This window comes from Saimiri boliviensis, chromosome 17 (genome assembly GCF_048565385.1).
Source record: "Saimiri boliviensis isolate mSaiBol1 chromosome 17, mSaiBol1.pri, whole genome shotgun sequence".
Taxonomy (NCBI): Eukaryota; Metazoa; Chordata; class Mammalia; order Primates; family Cebidae; genus Saimiri; species Saimiri boliviensis.
This window is the reverse complement of record NC_133465.1, coordinates 45953747-45970285: the sequence shown is the minus strand read 5'-3', so window position 1 is coordinate 45970285 and position 16539 is coordinate 45953747. Positions and strand designations below refer to the sequence as shown.

The window sequence follows — 16539 nt, the reverse complement described above, 5'->3', positions numbered from 1 at the left end:
CCCGTTCTTCCTCCAGGAAGAAGCATCACACAACTAACTCCAAATATTTTTTCTCTTGTTCCTTCCCCCAGCCTCATCCCCACCCACCCCCAGGGGGAGCCCCAAGGCTCCAAGCCACCCCCACGCCAACCTGGGGCTTCCCTGGCACAGCCTCCTCATCAAGCCCTGTAGGAGACTTTGGGGCCTGAGGTCCAATTTCCTAGCAAGACCTGAGAGGTCCTTACAGAACCACTTCCCCCAAAACAATCTTGGCCTATGAAGACTGCAGCCAGGGAAGGGTATAACAGACAACCCGGAATGTCCTGGCCAGGAAACTGAGGAGGGGGAGTGTCAGGCATAAGTGATCCTTGGAATTAAGCAGCAGGGGGTGGGAGGTAGGGGGTGTTTTCAGAAACAATCCTTTCCAAGAATATATACACATGTACACACAGCCAGCAGACAGAAGGCAACCGGGTTACAGAAGACAGAGCCAGAGTGGGGAGGAGGTACCCTTCCAGGCCATCACATTGGGCATCCTATCCAAGACAGGATGGAGGGTGCAGAAACATCTCCAAGGCTGGGGAGCTCTCCTGTCTGGTTTCCGGATTAGTCGGTCCCCATCCCTACCCTAGCACACTGGAGGCCTGTCCTTCGCAAGGAGCAGACTGACAATAGGGCAGTGCCCAGAGAGGAGAAGAGGGGACACAGCCAAGCTCGTTTCCCAGCTGCCCCCCCACCCCCGACAACCCCACAACAGTCGAGCACACACACATCTGGCCAGCAGCTTCCAAGCCTCGTGGGTGGTACCAGGTCCCAGATACCCTCAACAGAGCAAAGTCGACCCGTCTATTCTGTCTCCCCCTCAACCTAAAAAGTTCCCACACCCCATGGTCGCACAAGACCCCAGGGACACCCCTACATACATACTGCATTGGCTCCTGCACCCAGTTCTGACAGCTCCCCTCACTCCACGGGGAACACCAGCTGAGTGGGCCCCGCCCCTGGCCGGCTCCCTATGGTGGGGGTGGGCCCCCTGGCTGATTCTCCCCAAACCACAGGGCAGCTCAGATAACAGGAGGGTAAAAGGGAGGGGGCTAGTCCGTTAAGCATCTGATCTCTCCCCAAACAGGTTTGAAAGTCTTTTTGTTGTGCTTGTTTCTGAAGAGAAAAAGAGAGAGCAGGAGTTCCCAGCGGCAGTTCTGCAAGGGCTCGAGCGCCAGGGACACACGCAGCAGACGGCCCCAGACGCCTCAAGGCTGCGCGCGAAGACACGACACGGCGCAGGCAGACGCTCAGACTGGGCTCCCCCACCCTGGACACGGCGGCAGCGAGTTGGGAAGCCCAGGAAACCCCGGGTTCCCGTCGGAAGCCTCCCGGCACCCAGTCCCCTCCCGTAGTGCTTATCTGGGCAGGACATGGGGCCCCGACGCCTGCGGGAACCAGGGGCTCCCCAAAATCCCCGGGGGAGGTGTTACCTCGCAGCCGGGGGACGCAACCCGTTCGGGGTACCCGCGAGCACAACGTCTGCCCTAACCCGGCGCCCTGGTGCTGTTCGGCATTAGAGTGCGGAATCCCGGGAGAGGAGCCGTCCAGGGGGCCGCTGCTCAGGGGCTCGGGGCGACTGCAGCGGCCATAGCGAGTCACGTGCGGAGGCTGAAACTTTACCCGGAGCCCCAGACTGTAGGGGCGGAGGGTACGGAGCAGAGGTGGGGGAAGGCCCTCTCCCTCAGGCCCGCCCCTGCCCGCCCACCGACCAATCATCAGCCAGGGGCGGATCTACAGGATCACCCCCGCCCCCACCTCTCCTTAACAGACCCCGGGAAGGGCGAGTCTTAAAGGAGCCGCTCCTAGCAGAAGGCTGGACCGTGGGAATCTGGGAGAATCCCCTCCCTCAGACCCGAACCGAAAATTCAGAGCGAGGAGGGGGTGATGTTCTGCGGAAAGAATGAAAATAGCGCTCGGTGAAGACCGCAGCGTGTGGTATCCTACACTCCTTTCCCCCGCGACCACACACACTCCCACACCTAAACCCGAGAAGAGAGGCGGCGGCAGAACATGGAAGTGAGTGCGGTGACTCCTGCCCTAGCTGTCAAGCCCCTGAATCCTATAATTATAATCCTCTTCTAGGGACCAGCTGGAACTGAGAGCTGTGTGACCTTGACCAAGTCACTTCCCTTCCCTGGATCTTAATTATCTCAGCTGGAAAAAAAAAAAAAAAAAAAAAAAAAAAAAAAAAGTCCAGGAGTAGATCTCCTGCAGGTACATTTCTTTCCCCAAACAACTCGCCAGCTCCAGTGGGTACTAGGAACTCTGGCCCAACCCAACCCCTCCACCCCGCTTAAGGTGCACTTCTCCTCAAAGGGCAAAGACTTTTGGATCTTCCAGTAGGGGCGCCCAGGAGCACCCCTCTGTGCTCAAAAACAGACTCAACCTTCTTTCTCCCGAGCAAGTCTGAAGAAGCCAGGAACGCTCTTGTTCATATTCCAGCTGGACGGGATCTGAATTGCCATCCATCTGAGAGACCCCGGTCTCCAACACAGCCATGACCCTCCTCCCAGCCTGCTGCTCTGTTTGGGAGGATCCTGTCCCCATCGCTAGCAGTCCACTGGAGGGTTTAGGGGAAAGCAAAGTCGCTTAGGGACTACTCCCCTCTCGCCCTGTTCCCAGGCAGAGAAGTGGCCACAAGTGCCCCCACAGGACTTCCCACTGGAAGGGGAAGTGCTGCACTCCCAGGCCTCCAGCCCAGTGAGAAGACTCTCAGCCTGACCCGGTGACAGAGCTCTCAGACCCACTGGTCCGACGGCCCCGCTAGGCCAAGAGCAGGCACAGCGTTTTGTCCACAGTCGCACCGGTTGCAGAGCCGGGTCTAGAATTGAAGTATCTGATTGTCTGTGCCTGGCTCTAGCCCAAGAGCCTCAATTAGGTAGGACAAGCCAGGATAGCGGGATGCTCTGCCCTGAGGGCTGGTGCACGGGGAACTGCCCCGGCAGCCGGCAGCCGGACCACGCTTCCTCAGGCCCCTTCCCGCCGCTGGGCCGGAGCTGTCTCCCGCTCCCGTCTGGATTTCCGTCAGCCGGTGCGAACCTCGCGCCCAGCCGCTCCCGCCCCGTCCTGTCCAGATTCATCCGCAAACATGCGCTCAGCCGGCAGGAATGCGCCAATGGCTCCCAGATGTGGACGCCACCGCTTAACCCCTTACCCCACAGCCGCGTTCCCCCAAGGGCCTTCAGCCTGAGCCCTGCCAACAGCTGGGAGCTCTGCCCAGGTGAGAAACCAGCCCAGGACTGAAGTCAGCGCCGGCCCACCCCCAGTGCCCACAGGCACCTCCCAACCTAGATTCTACCGGTCTTCCTTCCTTGAGGCTAGAGGGGAAGGCTCATGGACACAAGAATGCAAGCATGCATGCACATAGCTACACTGCCTCCCACGTGGCACGACCTTCAGGTACACCTGCCATCATAGGGTCAGGCATCCTGGTACAAATGCACGTGCACATTCAGGACAGGGTTGTGTACAACCCCAAGACACATGTATGCACATCTACGCATGAACAAGTACATACAAACACAATTTGTGCCCAGACGAGGGCATGAAGCAGAAGGGTCACACTTCTGCACAGACACAGAAGTAGGCCCATGTGTGGATGAGGGAAGAAATTTATACACACCCGACAGGGGTCACTCACACAAGACCAGCACCCATGCCTACAAACACATAGAATGCACATCTTTGGAGCATTTCCTTCCTGCCCAGGGCAACCAGTACCACCTGTCCAAGGTCCAGCTCTACCCACGCTTGACTGCAGAAAGCAGGAGAGGTCCCCAGGTGGGGAACCAGGAGTCTTCAATCTGCAGCAGCAGCTGAACTCCAGCTGTGCTGGGCTCATAATAGGGCTTCCACCACCCCCTTCCACCAGGGACCCTGATGCAGGAGGAGAGAAGAGTACCCAAGAAGCAGCAGGAAACTAGCAGAAAGAGAAAAGTCACAGGCTCAAAGGCACCTCACTGTTTAGGAAGGACGCTCCTTGGGGCCAACCAGTTCTGTGCACTGGGAGATAGTCTAAGGGAGGAGCCTGAGCCACTGGTTTCCCAAAACAAGGATCCCTCTTCAAACTAGAAGAGAAGGAAGAGAGTCTGGACAGGTAGCAGGGCTGGTGACAGTTCTCAGTAGTCAAAAAGATAAAATACAGCTTTGAGACACCCTAGGGGGGCCCATACTTCTAGTACAACAAGGCTGTCCTCTCACAGCCTGTGGGAACTCCTAAAGAACAGCATTAAGTGATAGTCTAAAGAGAGGATGAGAAGCAATTGGCCCTCCAAGACCACCAGGATGGTGTGGGAGTTTTCTATTGGAACCAGCTCCAGCTGACTCCTCTTCCCTTCCAAGCCTCCTTGCTCATCCCAAAAGGAGCTCCTCCCACAAGTACCTTAATAGTCCCACTCCATTTCATTCTCACAGGTCCTACAGGGGCAGGCCCTGTTGCCATTGCACAGATGAGACAACTGAGGCTCGAAAAGAAAATTGCCTTCCTCAAGGTCATACAGCTTGTCAGTGGCAGGGCTGGGACTCAAAACCAGGCCAGGTATGGTGGCTCACACCTTTAATCCTAGCACTTTGGGAGGCTAAGGTAGAACAATTGCTTGAGTCCAGGAGTTTCAGACCAGCCTGGGCAACATAGCAAGATCTATCTCTTTTTTGTTAAAATAAAATCCATATATATAAAATAAATCCATATATATATATATATATATATATATATATATATATGACAGAATCAATGTTCCCTCTTCAACTCTCCCCACCACTATTTACTCCAAACATGTATCACGCCACTCTGTGCCCTGCTACCTCTTCCTTCACTCCTCAGTGGTTCACAAGGGAGAAACGACAACCTTGCCTGGCTCTGCAGGTTTATGGGTGGGGCCAGGACATGCCAGAGAAAGAGCAGAGAAGACACTGGGGGCTGCACACATAGCCCTCCACCCCCACCACAAGTTTGGTGCCCACCTGCCTAGCAGGCATGGCTGGGTGACTCAGCTTCATCCGGGGGAGATGCCAGGGCAATGACTCACCTACCGAGAAGAGCGGAGCCTGGCACCTTGCCAGCCCCAGGACAGAAGTGACTTAGTCACCACCGAGACTATGATGCCCAGCAGGCACAGCCCAGGGATTAGAGACAGGGGCAGACTGTCCCTCCATGGTTACATGCGCCCCCTGGTGAAGAACGGGCCTCCTGGCATTCTGGGGCCAACAATGGCTGTGCCAGCCCCTACCCCCTCACCACTGCCCACCCCCACCACACCAGGTCCTCTTTCAGTGCCAACAAGTTTTGTGAGACCCCTGGGCTGCCCTGCCCCACTACAGCCTGCCTATCACTCACCACCCACTCTTCTACCAGCCCCACCTCCTCCTGCCACCCAAGTTGTACCCAGGCTCTGAGTCTCCTTTAACATGTCCTGGCAGCACTCCCTGCCCCCACAGCCCCTCTCACCCTCTCCCCGCATACACACATGCACTCATACACACTTCTGCCAGCCTTGCTTCTGCCAGCAGCTGCTGAAGTTGTGAGCAGGAGGGAAATCAGGAGGGTGGGGTGCAGGGATTGAGTTACCAGAGGTGATAGGGTGGGCTGTCACCCAATCCCTTCCCCAGCTAGTCCCCACCACTGCCCCACCCCCCCACCCGCCATCTCTCCCTCACCCACTGGCCTCCCTCCCCACCTCTGGGTGGCAGCCTACTGCCCTTTAAGCCCCTCCACCCAAGCTAGAAAATAAATGTTCAAGAGTATTTGTCATGCTAAGACCAGCCCAGTATATGAGAGAGAATGAGAAAGAGATGAACAGAAAAAGTAATCCCTGTGCTCAGTACTCTGGCTACAACCACTAAATATGTGTATGCCGAGCTGGAAGGGGACTGAGCAACTCCACAAGTCCCAGAAGAGTTGGTGGGGCCCAAGGGGAGTTGACAGGCTGAACAGCCTTAATCCATTTGCACTATTGATTTCTCACAATAGTGATGGGGGCATGATAAATCAGCCCCACAGAGACACAGAAACTAAGTGAAGAGAAGGGGAGGGGTTCCTGCTCCACAACTGGTGGTGCACCAAGACCTGCTTGGTAGGTTGGGGGTGGGCAGCAGAGGAACAGATGTTGAGTGGCATGAGGTAGGGTAGGGAAGAGGGTGTCAGTTTAAGGCATATCTGGAACACTTCCTTCCAGCTGGGTCTGAATTTGAAGGAAGAAGGTCGGGGACAGATGCACCACATTTGGCTACACAGGCATGCTGCCTTGAACAACCCCAGGAGGCGCCATTCACATCATAGTATATGGAACAGCTCCCCTGCTGCTGTACAACATGGTGGCCCTTGGGGAGAGGATGAGGCAGAAGACAGAAAGCAGACTGAATTCTGAGGGACCACAATTCTCTAGTGAGTTTTCTCCCCATACACACCCCAACTTGCCCCAACTTGCCCTGCCTCCCCTGCCAGGGGACTGACCTCAGGGGGGGCCCCTCTGACTAGTGATCAGAAGCTGGTAGTAATCTGCCTACTCCTCAGCCCTGCTCCCTTCTTTTGTTAGGGAGATTGGCAAACAACCACTATGACCCACAGGTCCTGAGCAGGGCAGGAGGAGGGCTCACAAAGGGCTCTGGGGAGTCTGGACGTCCCTTCTGTAAGGTGTCTCCTAGCCCCAGAGCTCACCAGCCTATGAGCCTGCTGGAACCTGTCCAGCACCTCCATTCACACCAGTGGCCACAGGCCACCCAAATAAACCCAACTCTGACCTCCTTCCAGCCTGGACACAGACTCTCTCCACATGCAGAGACTTATAAACAAACCAAGCTGGGATTTACAGAGACCCTGCACAAACAAGCAGAGGGGGAAATGGACCAGGTGTGTCTGGCTTGTGGTCCTCCTTGCTGCAGTATGGGAGGGAAGCACACTGAGGTGTGGTGAGGAACCATGACAACAGAAAAATGGTGCAAAGGGAGGGCCTGAGTTCAGGTCTCAACATAGCCAATGACTGATTGAGTGTCCTCTCTAGGCCTCAGTTTCCTTCTCTGCAAGGGCAAAGGATTGCCTAGGTAGCCTCTAAAACCCCTTCAGGCTCTGAGTCCAGTTGGATAAAGAAAACCCTGAAGGGTGCCAGGACTCTTCCACTCAGTCTAGTCCAGCCCATCTACCTGGTTCAAGCCCCTCTCGGTAAGATCCTCCCCCTGCTCCACATGCCTCCTTGCTCCGTCTTCTGCCCCTCTGGCCCTTCCTCACTCCTCTGCCTGCCTGCTTACCCTCACCTTGGCCAGCCCCTCTGCCTGCCCCGTGCTTTTCTGCACGTCCCTCCTGCCAGGGGACTGACCAACTAAAAATAGTCCCTGCAGCCTTTCTCGCCCACAGCTGCCCAAAGAGCAGGAAATGAGGGGGGCAGGGAGGCCCATGCCCTGCCTTCCCCCCAGTAACTCCCAGGTCAGAATCATGTCCAGTACTCCAGCCTGGGACGAGTGCCAACTTGGCCATCCTGGGGGCATCCCACACCCCTTCCCTAGGGGGGGAGGCCTGCTCATAAGTGCCTGCAATCACAGAGCTGCCCCTACCCTGCGGGAGGAGGAGAAGAGGCAAGTGGTCTAGAGGGAAACCTTCCCAATTTCTGACAAATCAGTGCCAACCACATTGTGGGCACCCAGAGGGCAGGGCCTGGCTCCACTGACTGGTCTTTTGAGGGCAGAAGGAATTGGCGTGGGGAAGTTGTGACAGTTTCCTTCATCCTGGCCCAGCTGGAGGGAAGACAAAATAGTGCCCCAGCCTCAATTATGTTAGTCCCTTGCTCCCCAAAACACAGGGATTTCGATAGCCACCCCCAGATACCATGGGAAAAAAAGCTAAAAAATGAGAGAAGATCTAGGCTTCTGTAAAGACTGAGCCTGGAGGCAAGAATAGGTCATGCCTGCAAGGCTGGGCATGTGCTACCCCCAAGCTGAGTCAGAGGCTAGGAGGGAGAAGCTGGGGTGCTACAGTGCCAGAGGCTACTGTGCCCCCACACCATCCCACCTGGGATTCCTGACACCTCCCAACCCTAGGGGAAGCCCCTCCCCACACAGGAGGAAGGAAACCAGCTAAGCGACTCTCTGGAGCCCTGCAGGGGAGCCCTGCACCACAGGCAGGCGGGAAACCCAGGAGTCCTGGCACCCAGCCCAGAGAGAGTGAAATACCTTGAAGGGGAGGAAACAGCCCAGATTAAGGCAGACATGTGGCACCCCCAGAAGCTCCCAGATGTGACCCATAGGGAGACCTTGGTACTGGCCAAAGGAGCTAGATGAGGCAAAATGAACACATTTCTGAACAAGAAGAGAGAAGAAAGTGGGGCTATAGGAATGAGGTGGTGAGGGTGGGGGCCGCCTGGCTCATCGCTGTCCTTTCCTCCTTATCAGAGTCAGAGATACTGACATTAAGGCCATCAAATATCAACCAGGTCCTCAGGACCTTGGTGTGTTTCCTCCTCCCCTAGTCTCCAGACCCCAGCCTGTTCATTCCTGAGCTTCCTCTGGCACCCCTTCCTTGGGGCCAAGCCAAGTAAGAAATCAGCAGGCTCAAGGTGGTGCTTGGGAGGCCGGGGCAGTGCCAGGGGCAGTCCTCATACCATCCTCCCACTGGCTTCCCTCCCGCCTGCTCTTAGCCGCCACACATATCTCAGCTGTCGAATCCGATTAGGGCTCCTGCCCAGTGAGCCGGACAAGGAGGCCACTGGGCAGGGGAGAGAGAGACAAGGACGCCAAGCAGGGATGGCAGAAGGAAGGTGGAGACGTGGCTCAGGGGAGAAAGTATGGGGCCCCAGAGGAAGAAATACCTGGTGAAGAGATCTGTACTCTCTGACCACAGGTGCTCTGGCAACAGCTACAACCTGCAGGGGAATCCTGCAGTACCTGGGGCAATAGCCCTGCCTGGTTCCTCCATCTCCCAGATGGGTAAAGGATGAGGGAAGAAAACTGAAGGCAGAGAGATTGACCTAGATTTAGGAAGAGGATTCCATCCTAGATCCCCCCAGCTATTACTACCATTTGGACTGAGCTTTACAATACATTATCTGTGGGGTCTTGGTGGCAGTGTCCCTGCTTGCTACTGATAGCCATTTTTACAAAGGAAGAAACTGAGGCTTAGCAAAGGGGAAGACCTACATAAACACACATAGTTAAATAACCAGGCTAAGTCTCCAGTTCAGGCCTCTGATTCCCAGTCCACTGCTCACACTCAAAATCTCTACTTTCCTTCTTGGATCAAGACCAGAACGAAGTCTGAAGCTACTCCATTATCTACCCTGTCCTCCAAAACCAACCCTTAGGGGACCTGGGGAGCCATGGAAGAATGCAGAGCACACCTCACACCTAGACACAGCTACCAGATGGGGACATGCAACCCACCCCTACCACACACTGAGAACTAGAGGAGTTCCCTCAGTGTGACCAGTCTGTTCTATCACCCCCCCCCAGTCTTCTACCCCCAGAAGCAAGATATACATGCACACATGGTAACTCAGACAGTGTACACCCTTCCTATAAACCCACCAAACCAGAATGGCATGCCCTAGATCATCAGAGAGCAGGGCCTGTCTGCCCACCACAGGAGAAAAATACGCCACTGTAAACAGTAGGTGCCATCTAGCCCTCTCCAAGAGCATGTGGGGGCAGGGGGCAGAAGCTTAGGGACCTTGTAGCTCTAGAGAAACACCAGGAGCCTGAGACTCTGAAAGCAAAGGAGCTCAGGGAGCTGGCAAGGCTGGGTGACCTCCTCAATCTGGTCCACACCCCCTTCCCCAGCCATCTGGACTTAGCCTGTTCTAGCCTGGGCCACACTCTGGTATCCCTCCCTTTCAATGCCTGCAGCCACCTCTATCCAAAGCTTCTAGATCTTACAACCACATTGTCAACACACACACACACACACGGGTGGGGTGGGGTGGGGGGCTTCTGCAGTAGGTGTTGAGATGTTGACAGGGATGGGGGCTCTAAGCTAAAAGAACTTTCCCAGAGGAAAAGGTCACCAAAATGCTCAAAACCTCCACTACCTTCCTGCAAAGCCCTTGGCCACCCAAGTGTGAGATTAACCTGGAAGGGGACATTAGTTCCACTACAAGGTGAGTAGGGAGTGGGGGCAAAGTCCTGAGCTCTTTGGGCTAGGAAGCAAGAAAGAAACCCCTTGGGAAAGCTCAGGTCCCTCTCTGGCTCTCTCCTCTCTCTCTTACCCCAGCACTTGCCAATTCTCCAGTCTAGGTGAGGTGGGGGAAGGGGTATTAGGCAATACTGCAAAGGAGGGTGCAAGGGCGTGGGCCTGAGCAGACCTTCCCCCTACTCCCCACTCTTAGCTAGAGAACGAGGACTGCCTCAGGAGAAATGCGAGAAAGGCGTTGGAGGGTGCAGGGGGCTCTGAGCTTTCAGACACCCTACTGTTCCGAGGCTCCCACCTCCCAGGACTACAGTGAGTGACAGGAGAGAAGGGATGGGGAAAGCCAGAACTGGCGAGAAGGAAACGGCTAGATCAGAAGCAGAGGCCAGAGTCAAAGGCGGCCAAGGAAGAATTGGGAAGGGGTGTGCATGGTCCTACCTGGTCAGGTGTGTGCTGGCAGGGGGGCGATGGGGTTCCCAGGAGAACCGGGAAAGCCCTCTTAGCTCGATTCAGGATTCCCCCCTGCTTCTGGGTTAGGCTGCTGCAAGAGGCACGGGTTCCCGTTGGGTCCTAAAGCCCACTCGCCAAACAGAAGGCTCTCCCCGCCCTCTTACACCGGCCCTGACTGGGTCAGCCGGCACAGAGTAGAGGACTGATGGGGGAGAAATAACGCACTGGAACAAAGATGGGAGTCTGATCACCGGAACAGTTCCCAGTCTCAAATACACAGCATATGGATAACGTGGATAGGATGACATAAAACAGGAGAAAATAGACATTTCTTCCTGCCTGCCCTGAGCAGATGGACTTAGGTTTTGGTGCTAGAGGTGGGGTTAAGATCTCTTCTCCTGCCACCCCCGCTGAGGCATTTAGCTAGAAATTTGGGGAAGGGAGCATTCCTTTTGGTTGGATGCTCACTTCTGTCCTCTTCCTTGTGGACTGCAGGAGTCTCTTCATCCCTCCCAATTATTCTCAAGTGCCTAGGAGGCAGGCCATCCAGGGGGGGAAAAAAACAGATTTTCAGCCTGTAAAAAGTGCAGGCTAACTTAGATGGCAGCTGGAAACAGGTAGGACCAATGTGTGTGTATCTGAGTGTGTGTGAGGTCTGCAAATACATAGGCAAAAGTAAAAGCAGGTGGGGTTAGGGAAGAGAAAACAAAAAAAGGAGGCCGGGCGCGGTGGCTCAAGCCTGTAATCCCAGCACTTTGGGAGGCCGAGGCGGGTGGATCACGAGGTCAAGAGATCGAGACCATCCTGGTCAACATGGTGAAACCCCGTCTCTACTAAAAATACAAAAAATTAGCTGGGCATGGTGGCGCGTGCCTGTAATCCCAGCTACTCAGGAGGCTGAGGCAGGAGAATTGCCTGAACCCAGGAGGCGGAGGTTGCGGTGAGCCGAGATCGCGCCATTGCACTCCAGCCTGGGTAACAAGAGCGAAACTCCATCTCAAAAAAAAAAGTAAAAAAAAGTAAAACAAAAAAAGGACCTTGGGCTGCATCTATTACTGGAAATGGTAATTGTCAGTAGAACAGGATGCAGAACCTAGAGGTCAACTAGGGCCCCTACCCAGCCCTCAATAAGGTCCGAATCTTTATGACCAAAATAAACAAGTTAAAGAGAGAATATTTTCCTACGTACCATTCTGGATAAATATGGGGCAGAGGGACCTCAAAACAATAGATCAACTTCAAGGTCACTGTTTCAGTTTAGTATAGCCAATCTTCTCAGTAGCTCAAAGGGAGAATTCAGGTTTGGTGGGCTAGATGAGCAAGAGAAAGGTGGATAAGAATTCTGAAGTTGTGGATTGAGAACATTTTTCAAGGAGAGTTGCACATATCTCTAGCAGCAGATCAGGGAAAATGTCATAAGGGCCAGAGGAAGTCAGGGACAGACTTGAGAGGAGAGGGCATGGCCTCTCCCTAGAAGAGGAGAAGACACCAGCAATGCCTCCACACCTCTTTTTTGTCTTCCAGGAAGAACTCAGAAAAGGAGCTGGGCAGTGAGGATGGAAGGCCCCAGGGTGGAGTCCATGGGGTGAGTTTAGGTCAAGCCTTTCACCCTAATGTGCCTCAGTTCTCTCCCAGCTGTTAAACAGGGCTCTTCGTTCTTCCCAGGCAGTTAATGAGTGTTTACAAAAGGGCTTGGAGATCCTCAGATCTCAGCTGGGCCACCACTACAGCTATAATGTTCAATAAGAGCTAAGTGTTATTTGGGGAGAGGAGTAGGGGAGAAGGAAACAGACTACTCTCTCACAAACTAAGGATAAAACTAAGCTCAGAGAAGCACAAGCCTAGCTGCTGCCACAGGATATCCTTGTGCCCATGGATGGAGGTCACCCCACCCCCCATCAACCACCACTAAAGGCTGGCCTCCAGCTAGCTGTAGGCAGAACCCAGACTAGCAGCTGGTCTTCATTAACTCCAGCTTTTTCACCCCCCACTGTGAACCCACAGCTTCTACAGGCCTAGGCTAGAGGGGGCTGCCCTAGCTCGACCTTGCAGCTGACACTGGGGTGGGGGGCACCGCACTAAAGGCCAAGTTACCAGCTGAAAAGAAAGTCAAAGCAAGAGTCCTTTTTCCCATTGGGAGCAAGAAGAAAGCAGTGTGGGGTTGAGAGGGTGGAGGTGGGGGAATTTAGGGCAAACAGCAGGCAGTGAAGTCAGCTGGATTGAGGCCCAGAAACCCCCACACCCTGGGGCCAAGTCTTATTCTAGCTTTGCTTTCAGCTTAAGTCTTGGCGAGGCCCCAAACTAGGGAAGGCCCTGGTTGCCCCTTTCCGCCTCCCTACCCCCACCCTTATTAAATACACATTTTATCTCTCAGCATCTTCATTATCTTAACTGAAGGAGACAAGCAGTGGATGGCGGCAGCAGAGAGCGTCAGGAGAGGGGGGTGGTGCGGGGAGCAGGCGCACCCTTGTTATAAACTGCTGATCTAGCTCTTTCAGGCAGTGTGGGAAACAGAGGAGGGATCAAAGGGAGTGAGGCTGATTCAGAACTCAATTAGAGCTTTTTAAAAAACGAAGCTGGCTCTCTCCTTTTGCCAGTCTTCAGCCTCTACCCAAGCCCCTTGCACCCAATTAACTTCCACTGCCAGTGCCTTGGGGCTGGAGCTGAAAATCAAGGGGAGGCCAGAGGGCACACCTTCTCCCCTTACAGAACACACCTCTTCTAAGAGGAAGACCTACACTGTTTGTAGCTTAAAAGAAGGGACCTTATCTTTTCAGGACCCTGAGATCACAACTTTCCCTAAGTTAAAAAGTAGGACATCAAAGGTGGGCTCCTCCCTAAACCCTTGCCTAGAAACCCAGCTTCTGGCAGATCTAGCCACACCAAGTAACATCCAGACAAACAGCCTGTCGATAAGACTCTCCCCTCATAGCCAACGCGTCCCACCAGCAGCATAGGTGTCTCAAGCAAAATGCCACTACATCAGAGGGAACAATTGGAAATCATCTGTGAGGCTAACAAATGCTCCAAAACTGTGCCAAGACACATTTGGTAAGACACAGCACCCTTCTTACGCGGGGGCCTGCTCCACCTCTGTGCAAAAGAACCACCAACATATAACTTCAGCTTAAAACTGTCCTCACCATGGAGGGAACAGCAGCATCTTACTTGGTTCATTTATCTGTTCAACTATTGAGTACGTACCAGGTATGAGGTACTATACTAATTGCTAGGGACAGATACAAATGTAAATAAAATTTCAATATTGGCTCTCTTTTGTTCTCCCTCAGCAGTCAAGGTAACACCTCTCAAGATATATTTTTTTAAAATATAACCTACGTTACATATTATTCCCAACTTCTCATTCTTATTGGTGTTTGCTTTTTCTTCTTAGACAGGGTCTCGCTGTCACCCAGGCTGTAATGCAGTGGTATGATTACAGCCCATGCTGAGTTGAACTTCTGGGCTCAAAGCATTCTCTCACATCAGCTTCCTGAGTAGCTAGGACTACAGGTGCATACCACTATGCCCAACTAACTTTTAAGATTTCCTTTTTGGTAGAGAAGCTGGGGGAAAAAGGTTCTCACTATGTTGCCCAAGCTGGTCTCAAACTCCTGACTTGAAATAATCCTCCTGCTGTCACCTCCTCCCAAAGTGTTGGCATTACAGGCATGAGTCACCACACCTACCTTGGTGTATATTCAAAGGGACACTTAATAAAGGTAAGGAGCAATGTGACTTGGTAGTAGTGGGGGCACAAAAATAAGGCTCTACCAACTATCTCTGGGTAGCTTGGACCTCACATATTTTTTGAGACAGTCTCACTCTGTCACCCAGCCTGGAGTAGAGTGCCATGATCTCATCTCACTACAACCTCCACCTCCCAGGCTCAAGCAATTCTCCTGTCCCAGCCTCCAGAGTAGCTGTGATTATGGCATGTATGGCACCCAGCGTTTTTCTACTTTTAGTAGAGACAGTCTTTCACCATGTTGGCGAGGCTGGTCTTGAACTCCCAGCCCTCAAGTGATCCACCCGCCTTGGCCCCCCAAAGTGCTGGGATTACAGGTATAAGCCATGGCACCTGGCTTTTCTTTTTCTTTTTTTTTTTTGAGACGGAGTTTCACTCTTGTTGCCCAGGCTGGAGTGCAATGGCGCGATCTCGGCGCAACCTCCACCTCCTGGGTTCAGGCAATTCTCCTGCCTCAGCCTCCTGAGTAGCTGGGATTACAGGCACACGCCACCATGCCCAGCTAATTTTTAGTATTTTTAGTAGATACGGGGTTTCACCATGTTGACCAGGATGGTCTCCATCTCTCGACCTCGTGATCCACCCGCCTCGGCCTCCCAAAGTGCTGGGATTACAGGCTTGAGCCACCGCGCCCGGCCCTTTTTTTTTTTTTTGAGACAAGAGTCTTACTCTGTCGCCCAGGCTGTAGTGCAATGGTGCAATCTCGGCTCACAGCAACCTCCGCTTCCAAGGTTCAAGTGATTCTCCTGCCTCAGCCTCCCAGTAGCCAGGATTACAGGTGCATGCTGCCATGCCTGGCTAATTTTAGTAGAGACAAGGTTTCGCCATGTTGGCTAGGCTGGTCTCGAACTCCTGACCTCAGGTGATCTGCCTGCCTCCGTCTCCCAAAGTGCTGAGATTACAGGCGTGAGCCACCGCACCCAGACTGGACCTCACACATTCTTGCAGTTAGCCAGCCACAGGCAAGTCTTCATTGAGCCAGAAATGTCTGTGGCAGCTCTCGGGTTGAAACACACACCAATTTATTTTGTCTATGCTCTTTCCATGGCAATACCCAACACTCTATGGAAGCTTAATCAGCTTCCTTGGGATGGGGAAAGAGATTAACCAGGATATAGCACACACTCCACCACCTTCAAAAGGAAGAATGTAGGTCAGCATCTTTGCCACTACTCTAAGTGAAGTAGCCTATGATCCTGGCAAAAAGTGCTAACCACAAGTCCATCCCATCCCACTAAAACTCCTACCACCTTCCTGTAGCTCTCAGCTTCAGTGAGAAAAGCCAGAAAGGAAAGAGCTTTCTTCCTCAGAGGTCTGAATTACACTTAAGACTTTACTGACAAACATATATCAGCTTTTGCTCCCAACAGGGCAGCGGAAGCCAAGCAGGGACACCAAGTCTGCTTCACGCATCATTGCGGAACCAACCCTGTTCCAATTGCTAAAGTCTTAAGAGCAGCAATGACCTAGAAATTGACAGTGGGGGGAGAAATAAAGAAAAGGAAGCTAACAAATCAGTAGACAGAAAACCCTATTTCCAAATACCAGGAGAAAGGGAGAGAAAGGAGGTAGAAGGGAAAGAAATTTGGCCCCTTTGAATCTACCAATGTGATTTTGGCTGGAAGCCAGGGAGGATACATAGCAGCCCCACTGCGAGTCAAGCCATGTTCCTGACTCAAGCCCTACAGTTAAGAGGAAGGCGCCAAGCCTCAAACACAACGAGGTGGGGAGGCTGCTCCTTATTGGGCAAGATCCTACTGTGGACACAGAACAGACAGCAGCTGCCCACAGTGTGGAAACAAACTGTAAAGCAGTCACGTCTCTTAAGGCTGCAGCATCCAATAAAATGTAATTTAAATCAAGCTTCGCATCTGTTCTCAATCCCATTCAGTCTCTGCTTTCCATCAGCCTTCGGACAATCTTTGCAATGACTGTTAACCCTTATAATCCCAGACACTTTCCAACCTTCTAGATATAGAACTGTGTTTCCCATGTGCAAACTACCTTCAGAGGGAATGAATGCTCTAGTAAACAAGTGTGAGGGTGAGAACCACATTTAGACTCATGCCTACAGACTATCTTGTGCTACACACACCAGTGGGTAGTGTTCATTTCAGAGAGCTCTCTCTGCTTTCCCTGCCTCTATACCATACCACCTGTTGGAGCTCAGATCACATTACAAGGATACAGTGGGCAGGATGAATGAAAC

At 53.2% G+C, this 16539-nt stretch overlaps 1 protein-coding gene across 3 annotated transcripts in view; it reads right to left on the bottom strand.

Moving 5' to 3' along the window:
- The window catches only part of RARA (retinoic acid receptor alpha), a 47349-nt gene extending 36671 nt beyond the window's left edge, over positions 1 to 10678 (bottom strand). The window contains exon 1 of one of the 3 annotated variants that reach the window (XM_010330684.3): positions 10571 to 10678. Coding sequence is in view for 1 of the 3 variants with exons in the window: in XM_074388703.1 (XP_074244804.1) it covers positions 1455 to 1740 (286 nt within the window). In the remaining 2 variants the exon portion in view is untranslated. Of the gene's footprint in view, positions 1 to 1454; positions 1743 to 10570 lie in introns of those variants that run through there. The other 2 variants (XM_074388703.1, XM_010330683.3) reach the window with 2 other exon arrangements.
- Between the last annotated feature and the right edge of the window lie 5861 nt (positions 10679 to 16539).